Genomic DNA, 24,590 nt, shown 5'->3' on the forward strand with positions numbered 1-24,590 from the left:
ATTACATTTCTTTTTCATCCGTGATTGGGTCTATTTAAAACTGTATGGTTCCTTCCGCCATAAATCAATAGTAAATTATCAAATTATTGATATGACAACCTTGGCATGTTCTGTTCAAAGCCTTCTTACGCTACCTGTGTTTAAATGTATATGATACTTTATCTGGCACTAGATGAAACCTCAATTTAGTCAAAATAGATGAAAACCAATTTCTTCACAGATTTGTTTGCTATATGTTTCTTGTTTTATCCTCCTCTAGCAAGTGTCCTCCTGCATTTTGGATAAAAGCCCTGTTAAGACAAATTCCATTTCTGACCTATTGCACTCCAGATATTTTTTGATTCCCATCTGTATGTGGTTGCTGCTGTTTTCTATTTATAAGAAACCTGCATTTGCAACATGTTACTCTTACACCATCTAGAGGCAGTTCCGGTTTAGTAACATGATCTGATATTCTGGTTCTCTATGAATTTGAGTTCATCAATATCATGCGGCCTCAAAGGTGATAGCAAAGATCCAGTATATAGAAGGGTCTTGCCCTAACAGAGTACGTTATGGATGTGGAGCAGAAGATACATCCGGACCAGTGTGGTTTCCTCCCGGGGAGGAGCTCTTCCCAAAATACGCGGAGACTTCATGCGCTCCTGCCCGCCACACCACGGGATCTCCCCCGGGCTGGCTGTGTCGGGTTAGACCTCCGACAGGCATTCGATTCCCTGCCCTGGACGTTCATGTTCGAGGTACTGCGACGATTGGGCTTCCCAGAGTCACTGATAAAATGGATACGACTATTGTATACGAATCCATCGGCCAGAGCACATACCGGCAGTTATATCTCGGACAGTTACTCCGTTCACAGAGGCACCCGACAGGGATGCCCACTGTCGCCCCTGTTGTTTGTCCTGACACTGGAGCCTCTAGCGATAGCCCTCCGAGCTCGGGCGGATAGGGTAGGTATTTCCATTGGGGGGGGGGGGGGCACAACCTGATATCGATATACGCTGACAATATCTTACTGTACTTCCGAGACCTGGACGGAGACCACTCACCCATAGTGAATATCTTTGACCGTTTCGAGACCGTGTCTGGACTAGCTGTCAATCCAGCCTAATCTGTAGGTTTTTATTTCAGGGAGATACAACACCCTTCCCATATGCAATTTGGTGGGTACCAGATTCCAATAGCACAGACCACATTCAAATATCTAGGTATTAATATCTATAGATTACCGGAGGACCAGATCGAGGGCAATGTCCGGAGGGCCATTAACAGCCTCCGCTGCAGCGTGAACTTTTGGACGTCCTTGCCCCTGTCTGTCATGGGTAGAATAGCTGTCTCCAAGATGGTCTTGCTTCCCCGTATGCTACACTACTTTGCAAATCTACCGGTTCTCCTCCCACAACAAATCTTTAATACACTAAACACGATCCTGATTACTCTCATCTGGGGCTCCGGACGGAGGAGGATAAGCCTCCGAAAATTACAACTGGGTACCAGACAGGGAGGCCTTGGAGTACCGGACCTATGGGGTTACTATTACGCAAGTCAGCTCCAGTGGTTGACGCGATGGGCGGCGGGTAGGAACCTCCATGAAATTGACTTCGCAGCTGACCGTTTAGCGCGCGGTGACCTGCACTCCCTCCTACTGCCCTGGGCCAGGACCCCTCGGGATTGCCATCCCCTTCTACACACCGCCCTGATGTGTTGGCGGAAAGCACTGGCGTACGCGTCGGAGGCCAAACCTTACGCAGACAATATCCCCCTGTTAGGTCTTCCAACGCCGCAGGGACGACTGACATAAGGCAGATTACAACCTTGGATAGAGGTGGGGCTAGATACAGTAGGTGACCTTTTTGGGGATGACACTCTGTTAGATCACAACACCTTTATACAACTCACGGGGGCACCCCCGCGACTCTATATTCTGCACGCCACAGTATGGCACTATGTACGACACGCATGGGCCCCACAACGCGTTAAACCCACACAGCATGAACTGGTACATCTCCTCTATTATATGGGGACCGGGGGACACTTAGTGCTGTGGCTCTACACAGGGATTAGGGAACACAATGCCATATCTCTTGATGCACTCAAACACCTGGACACTGGACACGGGGGAGGCTATGACGGATGGGGCTTGGCAGATTATCCTTGAACACCCCAGGAAGGTGTCCAGGAATGTTAAGTTCAAATTTATACAGACCATGGTACTGTATATGGCATATCTCACCCCTCAAAGGTTACATAGGATGTTCCTGGATTCTCCCCATTGCTGTCCCCGGTGTCAGGCGGACGAAGCCGGCCTTCTTCATATGATATGGGCATGCCCACGTCTTCGCAGCTACTGGGGGTCAGTTTGCCATATATTACATACAGTCACGGCCCTGCGGGTGCCAGAAGAGGCGGTGTATTGCCTGTTAGGACACCGGAAACGCCCCAAGAACCATAAGGCTCAGTTGAAGCTCCTGGATTTAGCACTGTTGTTGGCACTTAGAGTTTTAACTATGAGGTGGAAATCTGCCAGGCCACCGGACATAGAGATCTGGCGTTCCGACCTGATGGGGTGGGGTAGGGCAGAAGGTACTGTTCTGCGTAAGGAGGAGGAGAAAGGGCAACGGAAATATCCAATTGCGCAGGACTGGGATCGAATGCTGCTGGAATTAGAGGAAATGGACTTGACGCCATCACAGGCAGATAATTCATGACTGTGAACAAGGGGAGGGGAGGGGGGATGTAAAGATGACGGTAGAGTCTTGCCCCAGAGTGCGCGCAGGTTAGCCAGGCGAGTATGAATACACTACTCCAGATGGGATTGTTATTCATGCCAGAAAGAATGTCCCAAAGGCGGAGAGTCCAGGAGACGTGCGAGACGGGGTGGGGGGAGTTGGGGTGGGCTGGGGAAAGGTTAAGACTTAAGTCCTATGAGATCAATGTTACACAACTCAGATGTGATGCACGATAGTACATGGGACAGACCACTCTAGGGATGATTATTTTAGTATATACTGATCCTGTTTAAGTGCTCCCGGTGTATTGCAAAAGCAATATTGTGAAACGGATACCACTTAAGTCTGCCGAAGTTTATTGTGGGAGAAAAAACAAAAGACTGTACATTGTTGGAACTGACTGAATGTATAATGTGGTTAACCGTGCAGTCTCAAATAAAGAGTTTTAAAAAAAATGGATGTGGAGCAGAAACAGTTTTTTTCAGATGCTGTAGATATTGCTTGACCTCTGGTCAGGTAGCACCCTCCCCAGCAGCGCCACTCCTCAGCCGGATCGCCGAGTTTGAGCCTCTCTCCCCAGGTTTCGAGGCTGCTGCGGTACCAAGGTATTGCCGTTTTTCCCCTGCTAGTCCTAAATTGTGCCTGACTGTTGCCTGCTATTGTATTGCCTGTTATATGGTATTACCTGATATATTGTCTTTTATAGTATTTTACTGTATTAGTGGACTCTCACTGTATTTTGCGGATCTCCCTCGTCCGTTCTGCCTACTTTCCCACCGTTGCTGCCCCTCCTCCCGCTCAGCCTGCTCCCGCCTCCCACTCCTCTGCTCCCGCCTCCCACTCCTCTGCTCCCGCCCCCTCCCCTACTAAATGGCGACCGATGCACGGTCGCGCAGCAACCGCGTCAACGGCGCTCCATACACCGACACGTGGTAGAGATCTGGGACCTGATCGACACCCTCTCGTCCGACGTCGCATTCTTCATGGAAACCTGGACCAACGCCACCTCCGGCCCCGACATCGCCACAGCAATCCCTGACTGCTACAAGATCCAGAGAAACGACTGCCCACACCGCCCAGGAGGAGGACTCGCTATCGTACACAAGACCCACCTCCGACTCTCCACATCCAGCACTAGCGACCCACACCAACACGGAACACCTCCATTTCCAGATCCAGACAAGCCCAAGGACCACGCTACGCAGCACCCTCATCTACAGACCGCCTGGCCCCGTGCCCAGCCCGCAACCACCATCGCCGAGCTCGCCGCACCCCACGCCATCACCTCCACGGACTACATCCTGCTCGGGGACCTGAACTTCCACCTCGAGAACAGCCAGGACCCCGACTCCACCACACTCCTCGAGAACCTCGCCAACCTAGGACTGAAACAGCTCATCAACACTCCCACCCACAGAGCAGGTCACACCCTCGACCCAATCTTCGCAAGAGGATCAAACATTCGTTTCAGCCACAACACCCAGCCCCTCTGGATGGACCACCACTGCATCAATTTCACTTTCAACACCACCACCGCACCCAAGCCCTCCCCGCCTCGACGGAACTGGATTAAGGTCACCGAGGAACTCCTGAACACCTCCCTCCTCCAAAACCCCCCAAAGGTCACAACCAACGCCAACTCTGCAGGCAGGGAATTCTACCGCTGGATCTCCTGCTGCGCTTACAAGCTGGCACCTCTCCGACTCACCACCAAACAATGCCTGCTGAATGCCGCCTGGTTCACCACCGAACTCCAAGAAGCCAGAAGCGCCTGCAGACGTCTGGAGAAAATGTGGCGGAACCAGAAGACCACGGAAGCACGGAACAACCACCAGAGCGCTATGAAGGACTACCACCAGCGTATAAGGGACACCAAAAGAACCTTCATCAGAGACAAAGTCAAGACCAACACATCCAACGCCAAGGAACTGTTCAACGTCATTCATCAGTTCGCAAAACCCACCTGCGAAGCCACTGACATCGCACTCTCCCAGGAACTCTGCGACAAACTCAGCTCCTACTTCCACCTGAAGATCAAGGCCCTTTATGACAACTTCGACGAGCCTGCAGAAGACAGCACCACTCCCCCCACCCTTGCTGAAAAGCCGACCATCACCTCCTAGGCCCCCACGTCCGTCGAGCTCATTTCCTCAACCATGAAGAAGACACACTCAGGAGCCTCTGAGGACCCCTGCCCCCCCCCACATCTTCCACACTGTCATCACACCCGAACTAGGACGTACAATCAACTCCTCCCTCATATCCGTCAGCTGCCCAGACAACTGGAAACGCGCAGAGGTGAAACCCCTCCTCAAGAAACCAGCAGCCAACCCAACTGACCTGAAGAACTACCGGCCCATCTCTCTCTTCCCCCCCGCAGCCAAAGTCACCGAATGTGAATGCCCAGCTTACCGCCTTCATCGAAGAAAACTGTATCCTAGACGCTTGCCAGTCTGGCTTCCGCAGCAACCACAGCACAGAAACTGCCCTCCTCGCAGCCACAGACATCTGCATGCTGCTAGACCAGGGGCACACTGCAGCCCTCATCCTCCTGGACCTCTCCGCAGCCTTCGACACCGTTTCACATTGCACACTAGCCACCAGACTTCGCAGTGCAGGAATACAGGGATCCACCCTCGACTGGATCCAATCCTTCCTCTCCGGCAGAACCCGGAGGATCAGAATCCCCCCCCCCTTCCTCTCCGACCCCACGGACATCATCTGCAAAATACCCCAAGGATCTTCAACATCTACATGGCCCCCATCGCTGCCATCGTCGGACAGCAAGGCTCAGCATCGTATCCTACGCCGACGACACCCAACTCATCCTCTCCCTCACCAAGAACCCAGAAATCACCAGAATCAGCTTCCAGGAAGGAATGAGAAACATAGCAGCCTGGATGAAGGACAGCTGCCTAAAGCTCAACTCCGAGAAGACCGAGGTCCTCATCCTCGGACCTTGCATCTCTGCATGGGACAACACCTGGTGGCCCTCTGCTTTCGGGAGCCCACCCACCCCGACTGACCACACTCGGAACCTCAGCATAATCCTCGACTCCTCCCTCTCCATGAACCGCCAGGTCAAGGCTGTCGCCCCCACCAGTTTCAACTGCCTCTGCATCCTCCGTAAGACCTGCAAATGGATCCCCCAGACTGCAGAAAGACCGTCACCCACGCGCTCATTACCAGCAGACTTGACTACGGCAATGCCCTCTACACCGGAATCAACAAACCTCTTCTAAGCAAGCTGCAAACAATCCAGAATGCCACAGCCATGCTTGTCCTAGGGACACCGCACCACGAACATATGACTCAACACCTACGAAGCCTCCACTGGCTCCCCGTCGAGAAGAGGGTTACCTTCAAACTCCTCAACCACGTCTACAAATCCTTCAACAACATCGGACCCAAATACCTCAACGACCGAGTATGTTTCCATGTACCCAGAGGAACCTCCGCTCCCTCCGCCGGCAGAGGCCCCCCGCATTTGCAGAAGCAGAACGGGTGGGAGAGCTTTCTCCTACATCGCAGCCAAAACCTGGAACGAGCTCCCGGTCAACATCAGACGCTCCCCAACCCTCCACACGTTCAGGAAGGACCTCAAGACCTGGCTCTTCAACTGACCAGGAGCTGCTCCCCACCCCTGTGCCTTGAAACCCTCACGGGTGAGTAGCCCGTTCTATAACCTCTGATTGATTGAACAAGGTATTTCAAGCATGGCAACTGAGCAGGTAGAACCCAAGGATTGTTTTGTGGATGGCAAGAGATTTAACCATATAATGGTTATACAAAGGCCTTTTCTGCTAAAGGGATAGAAAATGATTGCAAAATCTCTCATGATGCAAAGTCTGCACCTTAAATAAGTGGTACACAAGAGTAGACATTGGGAGATTCAATCAACCCTTTACTAGGAGTTGAAATTCATGAATCAAAATAAGTGAGCCTACTCGAGTAGTGGCTCTAGAACTAGGGATAAGATGTGAGAGAGGCTCTGGAGTAACGTTCTGAAGGGCTCTATCCTGTTCCCAGTGTAGGACGTGGACAAAAAAACTGTTATAATTTAATAAAAGTGGCCCTCCATTAGTGAAGCAGATAGTGAAAAAAGTGGTAATATCACAGAAATTAACAATAAAAACCGACTCAACTGATCATACAACTGGCCCACAACTGCTCAATAAACCAATCTACACACCGATTGGCTTACCAGCCGATCAGGCACTGACTGATCCTCTATAGGCCAGTCCAAGCCTGCCTGTTTCCCATCATCGTTAGCCTCTACACTGAACCGACTGTAACCCAACTTAAAGGCAGCTTCCAGACCCAGCAATATGCTAACTCACAACCCCTCTTTAAAATACTCCAGCTCTCACATCATCAGGATACTCAAAACCTTCCCGCCTCATTCAGTACTGGATATGCTACATCTACCAGAAACTCACCCTGGTCAAAACAGAATTCCTCCTGTTTGCAAATAGTAGCAGTCACAAATTCAAGCCTAGGTCTCCTAAGTGAACTTTGAAGAGTTCATTAGACACCAAGTGCAGTCACTTAGTTTTTCCCTTGACTCTGATCTCTCTTTGAAGAACACTTTGCTATGAAAACCAAGACAGCATGGTAATAATTCTCCCTCCTTTTTAAAGGAAAATCAAACCTCTTGGGTACAGACGTCCTCACTTACTCCAAGATTTAGTTGTTTCCCTCCTAGATGGAGGCAGTCCTTGCCTTGCTCTGCGGTCTCTCAGACTCCATACCGTCTCCCATGAAAGACATTCTACATGTCACAGCAGCTTTCCTCAAAGGCCTAAAGAAATTTAGGCATATCACTCCAACCACGATGGAGCTATACTGGCTCCCCTTCCAAGCCTGCATAATTTTCAAGATTACCTGCATCAGAACTGGTGACCATCCTTAACTGGCGGAGAACTTCTCTCTCAGGTGAACATTGGCACACCTTAAATCATAGTACCGGTAGACTGATTGCAAACAATTACTAAAATGAGATAAACAGAAAAAACCTTTCTCCTCTGTGTGCTTCCAGTATCTGAAATAATATCCCCATCAACATCCGAACTGCCCACTCCCATCTGAGATTCAGAACAGACCTCAAGACCAATCTCATTGCAAAACATAAAATCTCTACTAAAAATGATCCACCAACCACAACCGACCAGCTTCTTTGAAAACTTCAAGCATTTATACTTGCAGTGCGCTACAAACAGCAAATCCCCGGGACCTCATGTGCCGAGTGCATACATCATGTTTCCCAGTGTGGCACAGAAGTGAGTATGGGAGCAAAGAGTAGGCCTGCGGCTTTCTTTGGCATTGATGTGCCCCCCTGCTGCATAATGACTACTTGGACCTCTTAAAGCTTTTCAATGTAGTCATGAGAAAGAGGTAAAAATGTGCTACAGGATATTTGGGAACGTCATATGTTGAGGCTCCCCTGCTCAATATGCTGCATCATCAAAAATCAAAGGTATCAAGGACAGGAGAGATTTTTTTCAAGCAGCGAAAGACACTTTGATCCATTTGGAGAAGGGGCAATGTGAAAGCGTGAAACCTCCTTGCACAACCTGACTTAAAGCAAGGCATTCCTCCTCCGCGACCTTCTGAAGACATGAGAGATGCAATCAGAAGTCTCGATAGGATAGCTAACAAGAACGTTGGTCGAGAAAGAAAAGTTAAAATGTCTGCCACAGGGTTTGTGGATAGTAGCACCAAGTTCTAATCAGAATCTTCAGGGTTAAAGATTTCAGACATCTTAATGTTAGTCAGGGCTATGCATATACAATTTTTTTCTTCTTACCCTTCTCTCTACTTTATTTCCTATACTTTTGATCCTTTACTTAAAGAAGTACTATAAGTTTGAGCCTATTTGTGAAAAGCACCCTTCAGAACAGTGATAATATTTTTGCAATCAGGCTACATTATGATTATTGGTCCAGCCAAACTTGAAGACATTGCTTCAATCTTGTGGGAGATGCAGTAGCACGTGGTTCACTAGAATAGCTCGGTTTAATGTGTACTAATAATTTGCATGTATCAAAAATCTTTACATGTCTTGTTTTGCAATTTTGAAAAAGATCATCTTAAGAAAGAAGAAAACAAAAGAAAAAGACCTTCCATTGTCTCACAGGTATAATGCAGATATGAAAGAACAAGATCAGTTCTGCGGCGGCAAAGTAGAGTCAATGATGTTGGTGTAGAAAGTTCAGTTGGCTGGACTATCTTCTTATCTAAATGTGAATGAAAAGTAATCCTCCCTCCTTTCATCTTTTAGGCCAAGTGTCGATGGACAGTGTACATTACTGTGAGCGCTTCATAGAACTAGTGATCGATTTGGAGGTAGGGCTCACCCAGAAAACGTTTCTAATATTTAATCATGTAACGTTTCCTGTTGCCATTGATTGTTCTGCCTCTGACCACCTGATCTTTTTGACAACTGTAGGCACTACTTCCCACACGGCGATGGTTCAACACTGTCTTGGACGATTCCCACCTGGTGGTTCATGGATATTTGGCAAGTCTTGCCAAGAGGGAGAAGGAAGGGCATCTCTTCTGTCAGGTTAGTCCTCTGGGCATCACACTGTTTCTTGAGTTCAAGTTAATGTGAATGGTCAAGCACAATCACTACCAATATGGTCATTTGTGCAATGAAAGCATTATATGAAAGTGACTATTAGGAGAGCAACAGCAACTGTAAGTATGCTTGTGAGATAAACTATAGAAGAATACAGGCACCATATTGGGAGAAAGAGTTAGATGTAGCTCTATAAATAATATGGCAGAAGCCCTTCAACATCCTAATGTGTTGGAACATACCTTAGGACACAGGTCATGCAATAATACACACTCAGGCACTCTGAGATATAATTCAATTGTCAGTCTTAATTCATCAGAGTGGGAAGTAATCCTTCTATTACACATCATTGCATGCAGCGGTTAAATTCACACTAGAACTACTGCCAGAGAAAGTAATGAGCCTTGATGAACTACAAATTGAACTATACATTAAAACCCCCAAATGACACCCTTGAGGTTTTCTTACTGAGGATTTTCTGGTAATAGACAAGGCAACCCCAATTTCAAACATATAGCATGGTAGAGTGGTCTTGATTGTAGAGCGGTCTACATCAAGTTAGATAGTCTACTGTAGCGGGCTGCAGTGTCAAGTGCAGCAGATTGGCTCAGCAGCACACTTAATGATTGAAGAGTCCTTTACTTCATACATGCACCTATACCCTGACACTCACTTTAAGCCTAAAGCAGAAAGATGTTTTTAACACAGTATCCAGTTGCTAACTTGATTTCATCGGAGGTTCCTTTTGTTGATTAGAGTGTAGCCAACTACCTTTTGCATTTCTTTGCATGAATGAGAATTCAAAATGGCGGCACAGATGGAGTGCTGTGCTAATGCAATATTATTCCTACCTTACTCCAGCAGGCATCTTGATAGACCTGGGAATACCCTCAAAAATTAATTTCATTAATTTTCTTTCATTTTTAGCTCTTGGACATGCTAAAGTTCTATGCAGGCTTTGAGATCAATGACCAGACTGGGAACGCACTGACCGAGAACGAGATGACCACCATACACTATGACAGAATTACGTCCTTACAGGTAAGGTCGCCCAGTGTGGGAGTATCTCGGCAAAAGATGACTTTGGGAAACTATATAACAGTAAATGGAACAACACATTACAGAAACCTCTCCTTTTGCACTGCTGACAGATTCTACCCAATCTTATTTACTGTTACTTGCACCGTGTGGTGCTTTTCTGATTTTTATTTATATGGAGAATGTGGGGGGGGGGGGGGGGGGGTTAAACTTGCACAGAAAATGGAGGACAAGGGCTCTTGTTGGACGCCTACCTATGAATAGTCTCACAAAGTCAGTCTCGAGCCTGCCTTGGAAGAAATTTCTAGAAGTGGCCCGACACTAGATCCTGTTTGAATGATGGTCCACAGCTGAGCCAGGGCATCGCCTCCTTCCTCCCCTCACCCGCCGAGTATTGTAAAGGGAAAAATGAACCTCCTGCTAAATGAAGTGCGCTAGTAAAACACTGTATGAGCATAAATACGATCTTGTGTGCTTTACTCCTTCAATTAAAAATGCAGTTTCATATATCCACAAAACAGTGAAATGTGTATCCCAAATCCGTGTCAATTCACAGACCATATTGTCTTGTTAATCTATTGTTTCATATCTGTTGAGGTGTTCGGCTTTGTTCAAAATAGTTTGCTTAATTACAATATTCAGCTTTATTTATCTTGTACTCTATATTATGGAAAAACATAGATCCAATTTTGCAACAAATGTAATTTTCTGGATTGTACTCGTTCTGATCTTGGAATGCAGAAAATATTGTAGTTTCTTGTAAGACTAGAGACAAGGCAATGTAACTGGTATGTCTGAATTGCAGACTGTGAGACCTAGGCTCATTTTCCCACTAGACAAATTATATGATCCTGGACAAACTCCTTTAATACACTCTACTTCATGTTTATTACCTGGGAGGTTTGGACATAACTAGTAGTATGTTAGCTCAGAGCAAAAAACTTGAGTAAAATGTTTTTTCGTGTTGCGCCAAATAAATAATTTTATGGACCATTTATGTACCACACACCAAAATGTGTTTCTAGGGTCATTTATGGTAAAATGTCATGCATTTCTTCTTAATTCTTTTCAAATTTGTTTAGAGGTTATGTATTTTAGCAACTCTTACTCAGTGTGTTAATGTATTCAATTGAAACACAAATGTAAACAAAATTATGAGCTATTTTAAGTTATAGAGTCCTGTCATATTTATTCTTGTCTTCAATTGTGCACATTACACAAGGAATGGCTCACTCCTTGTTTGTCTTATAGGGCTAATCCAAGTCACTAGCTCAGTTGTGGCTTGGCTTGCCCCTTAAATGTTAGCCACCTCTAAGCATAACCTGTCAATTTGCATAGTATGGATCTTCTTAACGCTTGCTTGCAAGTGGCTTATAGCTGAGGATAACCTTTATTCACAAAACATTTCTATTAGAAAAAAAGTGTTTCATAGCACTTTGTTGAAATGTGCTTCTTTAAAATAATTTGAAAATAAATTCAAATACAGTTAAGAATTTTATAGCTGAGCAGTATTGCTCACCAGTTCTCATGCTCAACAAAAAATATGTATATAGAAATAGCCTCACAATTATTTTGACAATGTTCAGCATGCATTCTGTGTCTGCCGATACTGCACGTAGCAAAAAAACAAGATTCCTTGATTTTCATTTTCTGCACACTTGTTACTACAGGTTCGGTTGTCTGCTGTGGCAAAGTCAAAGAGCTAAAGGACATTTATGTTTGTGATGGGAATCCACTCGGGTGTTTTTCTCTACAGAGTGAACTAGTAGAGAATATTGTTTTTCAGAGTCATCCTGTTCTTGACTGCCATAGTGCACGCTACTCTTCCATGCAGTGGTTAGGAACAGAAATACACATTGAAAAAAAACACATTTATTTTGTGCATGCCAACGATAGTAGGAGAGTTTATGAGCTATGATGACATTGGTTGTAAACCCACAATGCCCACAGTTTGGCCACCATCTTCAGATTCTGCATGCAAGACCATCTTATTTTTTAATTTGCAGTACAGGCAGCAGAAAACTACTGTGCAGTATGGAAGATAAGAAAAAAACAAGAGGTTTTGTCAGAGACCCTGTTTCTTTCACACCTCAGCAGAAATAAGTATATTTCATTTACAGTTTTTGTGATTCCATTTATTAGAACAGCGCACAACACAGTGGCTTTGGTTCACTGATATTCAATACGTTATATTTATATATATATATATAGTTGGACTTAGTAATGGTGTATGATGCTGGGCAATACACAAATTGTTCATGATCTAGCCTCTCCTTTGCTGCTTGAACAAATAGTGACATGATTCATTTGAAATAAAAATCCCATCCCCCTTTAAAAGTCAGTTAAATCAACAGGATCGCTCCATGTGATCCATAAAAAGACTGGACTATGGCAAGTCCCTAAAAGGCAATTATCCTCTTTGGTGCTGTATGTACATCTCTTGTCTCAACTGGTCCAACCCTATAGGTTACAGAGCGATGCACAGCATATGAATCCAGGATTGTCTAATGCTTCAATTTCAATTTTATTGGCAAAGGTTAGTAACTTTTTAATTCCTCTAGATTGTCAGCATAAAAGCGATGTGCCTTTTAGAGATTTCATTTGATTACACAAATTATTGACATCACAGCATTGTGCAAGGTCTGTTTTTGCTTCCTCCATGTTTATCATTAAACGTTTGTATCTTTGCAGAGGGCAGCTTTTGCTCACTTTCCAGAGCTGTACAATTTTTCACTTTCCAATGTGGCTGCAGTGGACACGCGGGAAGCACTAATTAAATGTTTTGGCCCCCTCAGGTAACTTTCTTTATGTACCTTTTCACCCATACTCTATATCTTATCCCTCATCCCACTCCCTCTGCTACTTGATGTGTTTAACCTATCTCTCTTCTTTTATTGAACAATATTTTGCATAAGGGTGATATTAAAACGTTTTGATTCTTCCTTGCTACAGCCCCAACACATTACATCAGGTGGCTTCATATCTCTGTCTCCTCCCTGCCTTGCCTGAGGGAGAAGACACCAGCTATGAGAAGGAGTTTCTTCTAGAGCTTCTGGTAAGGCGAAGCATCTTTTTTTAAAGTCCTACATGTATTTCTGATTAGTTCTTTAGAATCCCTACCTGGTTCTAATTGTATTTGTTGTTTACATTTCTTTATTGATTTTCTAGTTTAATAACGGGTGTCCTACATGCACTTATTTCAGTCATAACTAAGCTTTGAGATTCGGATAGTACAGCGTATAACTGTTAAAGCAGCATTGTACATTACAGATGTTGGCATTTTCCCGAATATGCGCTACAAAAGCCCATGCAATAGGATGACATGTGGTATGTAGAAGCAGTTTCTACATCTAATGTCAGTGGCTCCAGTGTCTGCGTAAGGCATGTCAGGGGTGGGGGCTGGAGAGGGGGAAAAGGTGGAGTCAGGGTATGAACCGATAAACTTGCACGATTCAGGTCTCTGTCGCTCCCCTAGGCTACTGTGCCACGCATAATGTGTTTAATGGCAGCATCTACCCGCCCCAACGAATGATGTATTGCCTGGTCACATGTTAAGGCATGTAAGGGGTGTGAAGATGGAGGGCAATCTGCCTGCCCACTTGCCATGTCCCCGCTACGGTTCACTGCGAGTCTCCACAGGTGCCATTTCCGGACCTGCAGTCGGTGTCTGGGGTTCGTTGTCCGATTGCCATATGCAGCGAAGCTCTTGGAGGACTGTATCCCATGTAGCTGCCATCGGCAGCTTACAAAGTCCCAGGGTGTCGTCGCAATGGAAGGCAATACGTTCTGCCTGCACCCAGTTCGTAAACTAGTGGAGCCATGCAGCCACAGGTAGGGGGTACGGTGGCTTCCAGCGCCTGGTGATCAAACGCTTGGCTGTGATTAATTCCAAGTTGATGAATCTAGATGTCACCTTCTGCCTCTTGAACCTGCAGTACAGGCCCAGTAGTTACACCTCCATGGTGCAGTCCACCGCTCGCCCGTTGTAGTCGGCCAGATGAGTGACCACAGACTGCCAGTAAGTACCAAGTCCGGTACAGCTCCACAGCATGTGGAGAAGAATTGCATCCACCAGTTGGCCTCTAGGACAGCAGGTCTCGGTGTGCCCAAAATACTTTTGGCCAGCGTCGGGTATGCCCTATGTATTATATAGTATATAGTATTGTGTGAGTCGGAACCTGGCGTTTTTGGAAATCAACATGGGTCCCTCCAATATTGCTCCCCATTCACAGTCTGTGCAGAGTCGGAGGAGGTCCGCGTCCCAGTGGAGATTTAGCGGGTGTGCTGTGTGTGTGCGCAACGAGTTGGCAAACCATTTCGAGGGGTGCCTCTCTGTACCCATCACATGTACGTCCTGTACAGTAAGGTGTATGGTGGGCTCCTGTGATAATGTCTCCCCACATCGCATGCAGCACCGTGATCAGTGAGGTATGAAGGAGGAACTGGCCTCGCGGTAGGCCATCCTCGTCCACCAGGACATCAAAGGGTGCCAGTTGGCAGTCACGATAAATGTTTCCCAGCGTCTGCAACCCCACCTCACTCCAGGTGGAGAGTTCCGCCACAGTGGTGGCCCTGCAAAAGCAATGCTAGTGCACAGGTCTGTAGTGCCCCTAAGGCCCAGGACCCGGAGAAAGCATCTGTGTGCCACCTCCAGCATCAGCTGGGTGGGTGTCACACCTCTCCTTCCAGGGTGAAACAGCCTGAGGAGTGACGAGTGTGTCCACAGCGGTAAGTCCATGGCAATGTCCCCTAGATTCAGCCCGCTGGCTCGTCTGGCCACCCACTGCAGTTGCACCACCAGATATTAGTGTTCCATACTGGTTGCCGTGATCCCCGACCAGTCGGCAGGTACAACTTGGATAGCGCAACTCTGCAACGTGAGCTATGCCAGATAAACTCCAGCATGGTGCGTTCGATGGAAGGAAAGATGGGGGATCGAATATATATTGACAGGTTAGTGAAGGAGTACAAGAGCCGGGGTAGCACCACAATTTTAAGTAGGGCTATGCGACCCATGACTGTTAGGGGCGGGATCTGCAAGAAGAGCATCTGCGATTTGATGGCAGAAATTGCCCGCAAGAGGTTCAACTCCAGCAGCTCCTCAGGCTGATGGTAAATCCTGATCCCTAGGTACCTAATAACAGATGGCTGCCATTGTACGCCCACACTGTCCCTCAGAATTAGGGACCTGCCCTTCTCCTAAAGAGGCCGTTCGTGATTTAGGAATCATTCTAGACCGTGACCTTTCCATGAAGCCTCACATTAATAAAACATTAGGCATGTGCTATGGGATTATGCGCAAGTTACGCAAAATCTTCAGATGGCTACCTATAAATCCAGAAAGCCCCTGGTGCAGGGCTTAGTCATTAGCCGTATGGATTATGGCAATGTACTGTTTGCTTCAATAAATGTGAATGTTCTATCTAAGTTGCAGGTGCTGCAGAACACGGCAGCCAGACTGATCTTAGATCTCCCTGCCAGGTCAGCCTCTGCTCCAAATCTAAAAACTGGCTACCTGTCCGCCAAAGAAATCACTTCAAAGTATTGAGCTTGACTCATAAACTACTTTATGGCACAGGCCCTATCTACCTTGCAACAAAATTAGCATGGTATCGGCCCCAAATATTACTAAGATCCTCCTCTCAATCCCTCTTGATTCAACCTCGTGTGCGTACTTCGCGCAATGGAGAACGGGCTTTTTCCTATCTTGCCCCTCATCTGTGGAATAAACTCCCGCCCCATTTATTGCTTATCACTGTTTATATGTCCTTTCGAAAAAAATTAAAAACTTGGCTCTTTCCTAAATAAGCATCTTTAGTTCCTTTTGAAGTCTGGTTGTTCCGTGCTGCATAGCGCCTTAAGACCTTGCGGTGATAAATGCGCTCTATAAGAACCTTTGACATTTGACACTGTTGACAATCAGCATGGGGTCCTTGTTGACGGATCAAATAAGTACAGGCAAAAGTTCGCACAATTCACCTGCAGACCAGATAGGGACGCAAAGGCAGCGAGCCTCCTTGCTATATCTTTGCAGGGGTCCCTTATGTCCCTAATATAGAGAAGCAGGTCGTCGGCGTAGTGGGAAATCGCATGCGTCCAATCACCCAAGGTTATCCCCCAGTCCACTCCACTGTCCCGGAGTGCCGCAACCAACGGCTCTATAGCCAGTTAGAACAGTAGCGGTGACAATGGGCATCCCTGGCTGGTGCCATGGCCAATGGCCACAGGCTCCGACACAAATGGGCCCATGCAAACATTGGCGGTGGGGAGAGTATTTAAGAGTGCGCTCCCAGCTCATATTGGGAGAGGGTGAAGAATAAAAATTCCCACTCAAACTTTTTGAACGCCTTCTCCAGAACGAGCACAGGCACATCGAGCGCAGCCAGCGCTCGGCCGAATACCTGGCCCCCGAAAGAAGTGGCGTAAGTTAAGGGATGTGTTGTGAAACTGGACAAATCCATTTTGATTGGTGTGTTCCAGGAGGGGCACCAAGGGAGCCTGAGGGTCGGACAGTATCTTGGGCAGTATTTTATAGTCTGTGTTTAGGAGTGCCAGCGGCCGGTATGAACCTAACTGCTCAGGATCAGGAGCAGCGACACGCGGAGAGAGCTCTGAAAGACAGATGTCTCCTGTGACGCTTCATAAAGGGCTAACAGGCGAGAGGCTAACGCTGTAGTGTATGCTTTGTAGTACTCGGCTGGTAGGCCATTTGGGCCAGGTGCCTTCCCTGTGACCAGCGCCCCAATCAATGGCTGTTTGGACCTCGGAAAGCTTGTTGGTTCTGTGAGCTCTGTCTGCTGCGACGGCGTAATGATGGGCAGGGAGAGAGTAGAGAAGAAGGACTCCAATGTGGTCGGCTCCGCCCTGACAACAAACTGGTATAGCGCCTTGTAATGTCTGAACAGTTCCCGATGTGTCTCCTGCTGAATGCTCAACAGCTGGCCCGACATTGAGCGCAAGGAAAGAATCGGGCGCCTTGTCTGCTTCTGGCGGATCAGCCATGCAGGTCCGCTGCGGCGTGCATCCGGGCGGAGTGAGCAGCGTAGTTTAGGCAGCGCAGTAGTTCCAGTAACTCTGCATGGTCCCAGGCTGAGGCGCGCCTCATCCACCCACCGCTTGCGCTCTGAATCCGCCACTTGGTCCAACTCCAGCGGAAGGAGGGGGTCTTTCAAGGTGCGTTATTTCCACGTCCAATTGAAAGTGTGGCTGGGATTGCCCAGTGACACCAGAAAGGGTGGATCTTCAGGCGCTTCTGGCTGGAGGCACCATATGTGTGTGACCTGCCCTGTGCCCTCCCGCGCCAGTTGGAGGAGTTTGTCTGACCCATGTAATCTATATGATGACGGCTGGGAAGTAAGGCCGCCGAACCCACAAAGCGGTCGATGCGGACATGGAGCTAATGCAGTGTTAAAAAAAAAAAAAGAGTATACCCGCACATCGGGATTCAATGCCCTCCATATATCAGTCAAGTGCAGCCATTCTCCCAAAGCCTGGGCGTTAGAGGAGGCAGCTATGCGCAGGAATGGCGGGAAGCATCAGTCTAGTTTGGTGTCAAGGACTGCATTGAAATTCTCCCCACATGGGCCAGGGGAGGGTACTCCAATGAGCCAGCACACCCGAAAGCGCATGCCAGAAGGTTGCCTGCTCTATGTTGGGAATGTATACAGTCCACGTAGCAGGCGTCTCCCGTCAAGGTGCCTGCTCACAAACACGTATCTGCCATTAGCATCCATTTGCCTGCCTCTAATATTGCATATAATTGTGTACTCTTTAGTCCAGCTCAGAAAGTAGCAGCAATTTGGGAACACCATCTTTTAGTGAACAGTGCAAGAGATGTTGCTGAATATATAATAGTGTTCTGCTGAAGCTGCACGTCTAGTTTTTTCGTACGTCCTCATAGGTCTTGGTGGAGTGGTGTGGCTCACTGGTTAGAGGCGGCAGACCCGGGAGCAGAAGTCGGCCTGGGACCAGGGTTCAATTCCCGACGCGGCAGGGTCGTGGACCAGGGTCAGCGGACTCGACAATTCTCGCCTCGGTGCCTACTCTAACCTGGGGTCCCACTCGGCAACTCTGGGCATTAGCTTGCCTAATCTCCACAACGGCCCCATCAACGCCGTGGATGCCTGGCTCCACCTTGGGGATTCCCAGTAGGGACCATCCCACAGGGAAAGCCAGGACGGGTTCCCCAGTGGTATACAGCGCCGGGACGCCCCTTTGCTGGGGCAGCTGTGCGCTTTACAAGTATACGACATTTAACATTTAACATTTAACCTGATCCAGTACTGATTGGTATGATTCTCTTAACTATGCTAACCTATAAACCACTGTAAGGCACTGTATATAAACAGTGTCCCTGCACAGTGAGGTATCCGGTTAAAAGCGGGTGTTTAACTCTATTAGAACAGTATACTAGGAGTTTAAGAAATGATTGAAAATGCAACAAGTATTGATCAGCAGAAGTATTGGGCAACAGCCGCCAATTATAGAGTGGAGTAAAATTATTTTCATATATTTCTGTTTGTGAAACTTGCAGTATTTTGTGTTATGTACTTAAGTTACCACTGCTGGTTCGTGCCAGAGCCATCAATACTAATGCACTCATTGGATGATCTGATGTTTCAATATGGGTACTTGATTCTTGAAGGATTGTGGAACTGTACTGTCGATGGTTACTGTAAGAGGTTATAATCTCCTGTACAGTATGACAGAGTAGATAACACAATATGTCAGTGTACAATTGGTATGTAACCTAAGGGAAAAATAATACTTTTGTTAACCGGTAAATAGAGGATTTAAGTACTCAATACGGAGCTTTATGCTCAGTTATGTCTTGTTGGGCAGTGATCATGAGCTCTTGGCTTTCTTCAGAACTTCCCAAGTCAAAATTAATATGGATGAGGTAAAATACAACTTGGCAGAATGGCTATATGTGCATGGCTAAACCTTCCTTTTAGTGGTCTATCTCTAGCTGTCCGTGCAAATAGGACAGCTGAGTGGACTCAAGCCATTGCAGCTGAGATCCTGGCAAAGTAGTCCAAATATTCCTGTATAGAGAAATATATATATACAGATATAGTTGCCTACTTAGAATGAAATAAAGGAATTGCACCAGTCTATCTTGTTCGGAATTTTTACTTTGATTTCAAGTCTGTGTTCTAAATTAAGAGCCTTTTTAAATTCTGTGTGACTGACTGAAAGTTGCCCCTCAACAATATCTGAGGCTATAATGGTGATAATGTATAGCCAATGGCAGTTTTTTTGCGATCAATTACATTGAGGGATCATCATGCAAAACAGTTATCTTTGGTGCTATGGAAATTTAAAAATAATATACTGCAAAATGATTTCAGTTCTAAAATATGCCTTCCTCTCTCGTTGCTCTTTGTAACCTTCTATCCATAGGTCTCCCGTCATGAACGTCGCATTTCTCAAATCCAGCAGTTGAACCAAATGCCACTTTATCCAACAGAAAAGATAATATGGGATGAAAATATTGTGCCAACTGAGTACTACTCTGGAGAAGGTGAGTGAGTGTTGGACATAGGGGACCTATACGGCATTTACACCTGCTTCATACCACAATTCAGTGGTTTCTAAGCACTGTAAATAAAAGATATTGCAATTATCCAACTTATGAGACTGGATTTAATGACCGCGAAAGGGTGCAATGCAGAGCTCATTTTTCCTAAAATTAAACCATTAACCTTCATTTAACTCTACCTTTGAGTGGCTGACATTCAAATCACTCACAGAGAAACGGTGAGATCCCATTTTGTGAAGTATTTTATCTGCTTTTGCAGGTATCATCAGCATGTGTTATTTTTAAAGATGTGACCGTGTTGATCTCCTAGCAGTGGAACCTTAAGTGAAAAAATAACATTAAGCACATTTACAACTAAGGTACGCCTTTTCTTCAGTGGCAACCAAGACTCAATGTATGCTGGTCTTAAGTGTGCAGGTTCATCCTGCAATCGACCATCAGGCTAAGTTTGGCTCCATTCTGACTGGTATTTGATGCAACTTTGACTGACGTGCACTGGGTTCCTGCTAACCAGGTCCCCATTGCCAGTTTTCTTTGACAAAAACAAGGTAGCTGTGCAGTTGTTCCGCAAGTAGCAAGACCTTTAGCACCCTTGTAAGTACCTATTAAATTGTACTCCTGGTGCCTAGGTCAGGGGTAGTAAAGAGGGTCCCTAAGGGCTGCAGCATGTCTTATGCCACCCTGAGGGACCCACGACCAAACTCATGCAGACCGCCATTTCAGGCTGCGTGAAATGGTGCAGACAAATGTGAAAATACGACATGGCATGCACCCTGTGTGCCATGTCCCCAAAACCCTGCATTCAATATATGTAAGTCACCCCTACAGCAGGCCTTAAAGCCTTAAGGCAGCGTGCATTATATTACATGTGTGGTCATGTCTGCATGAGCAGGTATTGTATTGTATTGTAATTGCATTTATATAGCGCTTACTACCCCTTACGAGGCGTCTAAGCGCTTTTTCGGTGAGTAGCACGCTACTCTGGGACCCATTGAGGATTAGTGTTGAATTAGTATAGTAAAACATGCAAGTACACTTTAAGTGGTGGATAGGTTAGTCAGTTAATTAGATTTGGAATGGTAGCGGAAGGATAAAGGAGGACAAAGGTTTGTATTTATATAGCGCACGCTATTCAGGAAGCCTACAAAGGATTAGTGCTGAATTAATACGATGAAATATGAAGTAATTTCAGTGGTGGATATTAGTCAGTTACTTGGAGTGAGAAGGATAGCAGAGGGATAAAAGGGGAAGAAAGATTTGCATTCATATAGCACTTGTTACCCCTGATGGGTGTTGAAGCGATTTTCTGGCGAGTAGCACGCTACTCCGGAACCCATAAAGGATTACTGTTGAAAATTAGTATAGTAAAAAAATATGAAGTAATTTGAGTAGTGGATATGTTATTCAGTTAATTGGGTAGTATATTAGTATAGTTTAATTTTGAATTTGAGAAGTGAACATGTTAGTCTGTTAATTTCGATTGAAAGGGATAGTGGAGGGATAAAAGAGTGAAACTTTTTTTTTTTCTTTTTTAGGTCTTAGCAATAGGAGGAGGCTTTTGGATGAGTAAAAAAGGAGTTTTGGAGGGGAGGACTCAGAGGAAAGAATTTAGAAAGGTTTGTTTTAGGGGATCGGTATAGTAAAAGAGGTGTCAGATGATACAAGGAGGGGTAGAGTAGGAGAGAGTCTAGAAAGGGTTGTTTTGGCAATCATAGTAGTGGTATGGGGTTTGGGATAAATGAGAGAGTGAGATGGAGAGGATATATTGATAGATGTATAGGATGAGAAATAGGGTAGTGCATTGGAAGGAGTAGTAGAAGAAGTTTGAGATGAGTCAGAAGGTTGGGCTAGAAGATATATTGAGCGAAGTATAGGCTGAGAAATAGGGTAGTGCATTGGAAATGCTAAATTAGAAGAAAGTGATAAATATATAGATCCAAAATTACATTGAAAGTATATGTGTTGCAAGAGTTACAAAGTGTGGTGGTGTGCAGTGTGTGTGTCGTGCGTTAGTGTTATTATGGTAGAAGGGAGAGGAGGGTGTTTGTTGGACAACTGATGGAAGGTCTGTTAGGTGTAATTACAGCAGGGAGAGTGTGTCTGAATGGGATGTAGTTATGTATAGTGTTGATTGGTGTTGTGTTAGTGATGAGTGTATTGGTTAAGTGGTATAGGATAGAGTTGTGTACTGTTTGTAGGTGATGGTGGATATGTGTGGTAGTTGGGATAGTAGGGTGTGTAGATGTGGTTTGGTTGGGTTTGTAGTGCATGCTGGTATATTAAACTGTGCATAGTGTTGTGTGTGGTTTACATTTGGTGTGAGTGTGTTGCTCTGTTTGTGGATGGGGTGGGCTGGGTATTGCTGAATGAGAAAAAGGGCAGCATTTCTGGCCCTAGTCTCGACCAGTCTCGAACAGGCTCAAACAGGAAACTGCCCTTGTCCTCTCCGCCCTTAACAGGCTCAAACAGGAAACTGCCCTTGTCCTCTCTGCTTTTAGCCTCGATGCCTGGGCCGAGACACCCTAAGACTGGCCTTTTTTATAGCCCTAGTAATCAGGTGACCCCTTCAGCCAATGGGAACCCTAGCCCTAACACTATCCAATCACAACACTAGCCCTAAAATCTAGGAACCAATAGGAGAACAGGACCTTACAGCCAATCTTAGCCCTAGTCCAAGCACCCAATCAGTTCAAAACCCCTGATCTCTACGTCCAATAAAGGCCCTAGCCCTACCAGTAGTCCCAAAACAAGTCCATGCAACCAATGGCACAGGTAGCCCTAGTCCCTATTTCCAGTAGAAAGCCTAACCCTACTTTAAGTCCCACACCTAGTCCAGCAACCAATCATACCAGAAGCCATAATTGTTACTTCCAATTAAAGGTCTAAACCTAGCCCTAGTCCCACCCTACTCCCAACAAACAATAACATAGGAAGCCCTAGTCCCTACTTCCAATAGAAATACTAACCCTAGCCCTAGTCCCAACCCTACAATGATTGAATCACAGACCCAGAAACCAATCAGAGCCCTCAAATACCCAACCAATGAGGACATTACCCCTAATCCAATAGAAACAACCACCAATCATTGTAGACGTGTACCAACCACTAGCAGACCATATAAGGTCCCAGCGACCTAAGACAAGGTTTTCTGGCCAGGGAGTTGGAAGCTGCTTCTCCTGTTCAGAATCTCCTAGGAGACAGACAGGCTCAATCCACACTTTGGACTTCAGCAGGTAAGGGTCTCACTAACTTGAAATCTAACAATACTGTTTGAATAAAACTTTACTCCCCCTGCTGACCAAAAACGAAATGCACAGGCCCTAGTAAAACACAGTTTAAACAGCTCACAGAAGCACCCTCTGATGTAGAAAAAATCCCTGTTGCTGGGGGGGGGAGGCAGGGGGGCTGGATTCACTGACTTGTGAACACAAAATGGTGGCTGGGAGTGACTGATTTAACATACAGGTCTTAGCACAGAGCAAAGGAGACATTTGGAGGGAAAACAGAATTGTCACCAAGGAATGATGAATAAGATTTGATTGACTTCATTAATGCACTTGAGGAAATGTGATTCACATGACACATCCTAACATTTTTGAATGATGAAATTCTGGAATGATCAAACTTCTACAAAATAAATGACCTAACCAATGAACTTACATACGAGTGTTGTCATAGAATTTGAATAATCAGAAAACTATTAGGTACTCAGCAGTGCATCTAAGGGGTGCTACCCCCCCCCGTAGGGGAGAGCACTTTTTTCTTTGTTTTCTTCAAACCATCTTATTACTATCCTCCATCTTTGTTTGTGAATCTGACTAGACAATGTAATAGATATCACCTTTGTTATTACTGGGAAACAATGGCAAGATACTTTCCATTCCTTCTTTTCAGCAACTTCTAATTGTTTGATATCTTCAAGACCCCAGAGTTAAGCCCCGTAGAGTGCTGCTCCCAAGTCTTTTGCCCTATGTATTTCTAACGTAGGGGAAATAGGGCGAAACATTGAGCATTTGGCTAATTTCACTAATGCACAATCTACGTGTTGGAGTGTCAGCACTTTCTTGAAATTTGAGGGGACCATGACCGGTTATCACTAATTCTTACACCTAGATAGTCAAAGGCGTTGACCTGCTCTAATGGTTGACCATCCAACATCACTTTCCCTTTGGCAGATTTATAGGGGTTTTAAAACCATGTACTTAGTTTCATACAATTAATTTTCAAGCCCTGGGATTTGCAAGCATTTGAAAATTTGGTTAAAACATTCTGGATGCCCATTGGGGTTTTGGATATGAGTAACGTATCATCGGCAAACAAAAGTGAAGGAATTTGCTGTAGGGCGCCGGGTGCAGGGGTGTCTTTGGGTGTCGGAAAAGCTTACCCTCAGCTGGTCGCGGTTGGGGGGGGCCTGGTTCTGAGTCTGCAGGCGTCGTCTGGTTCGTCGAGGAGGGTCTTTGGGTACTGGACTTCTGGTCCCAGTCGCCGGGGGGACGTCCTCGTGGTCTTGGATCAATCGGGCACGGGCCGGGCTCGGCGGGTGCAGAGTGGGCTGGTCCGGAGCTTCCTGGCTGGCACCAGGGGGGTTGTTGCAGCAGAGCCTCTGCTGATGGGAGTCTCAGTCTTTAAGAGGGTCAAGGCAGGCAGGTCCTCCGGGTGTCCCAAGGTTGCTGTCCGCAGGAGTCGCCGGGATTTAGGCAGG

The 24,590-nt window shown here is 46.2% G+C and overlaps 1 protein-coding gene across 2 annotated transcripts in view; it reads left to right on the forward strand.

Annotated features, from left to right (window-relative positions):
* The window catches only part of AQR (aquarius intron-binding spliceosomal factor), a 273,023-nt gene that overhangs the window by 57,601 nt on the left and 190,832 nt on the right, over positions 1–24,590 (forward strand). For both annotated transcript variants that reach the window (XM_078659545.1, XM_078659546.1), the window contains exons 10-15: positions 9,010–9,074; positions 9,178–9,294; positions 10,237–10,350; positions 13,039–13,142; positions 13,300–13,402; positions 19,750–19,870. In XM_078659545.1, the coding sequence (XP_078515671.1) occupies positions 9,010–9,074; positions 9,178–9,294; positions 10,237–10,350; positions 13,039–13,142; positions 13,300–13,402; positions 19,750–19,870 (624 nt within the window). The remainder of the gene's footprint in view (positions 1–9,009; positions 9,075–9,177; positions 9,295–10,236; positions 10,351–13,038; positions 13,143–13,299; positions 13,403–19,749; positions 19,871–24,590) is intronic.

This window comes from Lissotriton helveticus, chromosome 9 (assembly GCF_964261635.1).
Source record: "Lissotriton helveticus chromosome 9, aLisHel1.1, whole genome shotgun sequence".
Lineage (NCBI taxonomy): Eukaryota > Metazoa > Chordata > Amphibia > Caudata > Salamandridae > Lissotriton > Lissotriton helveticus.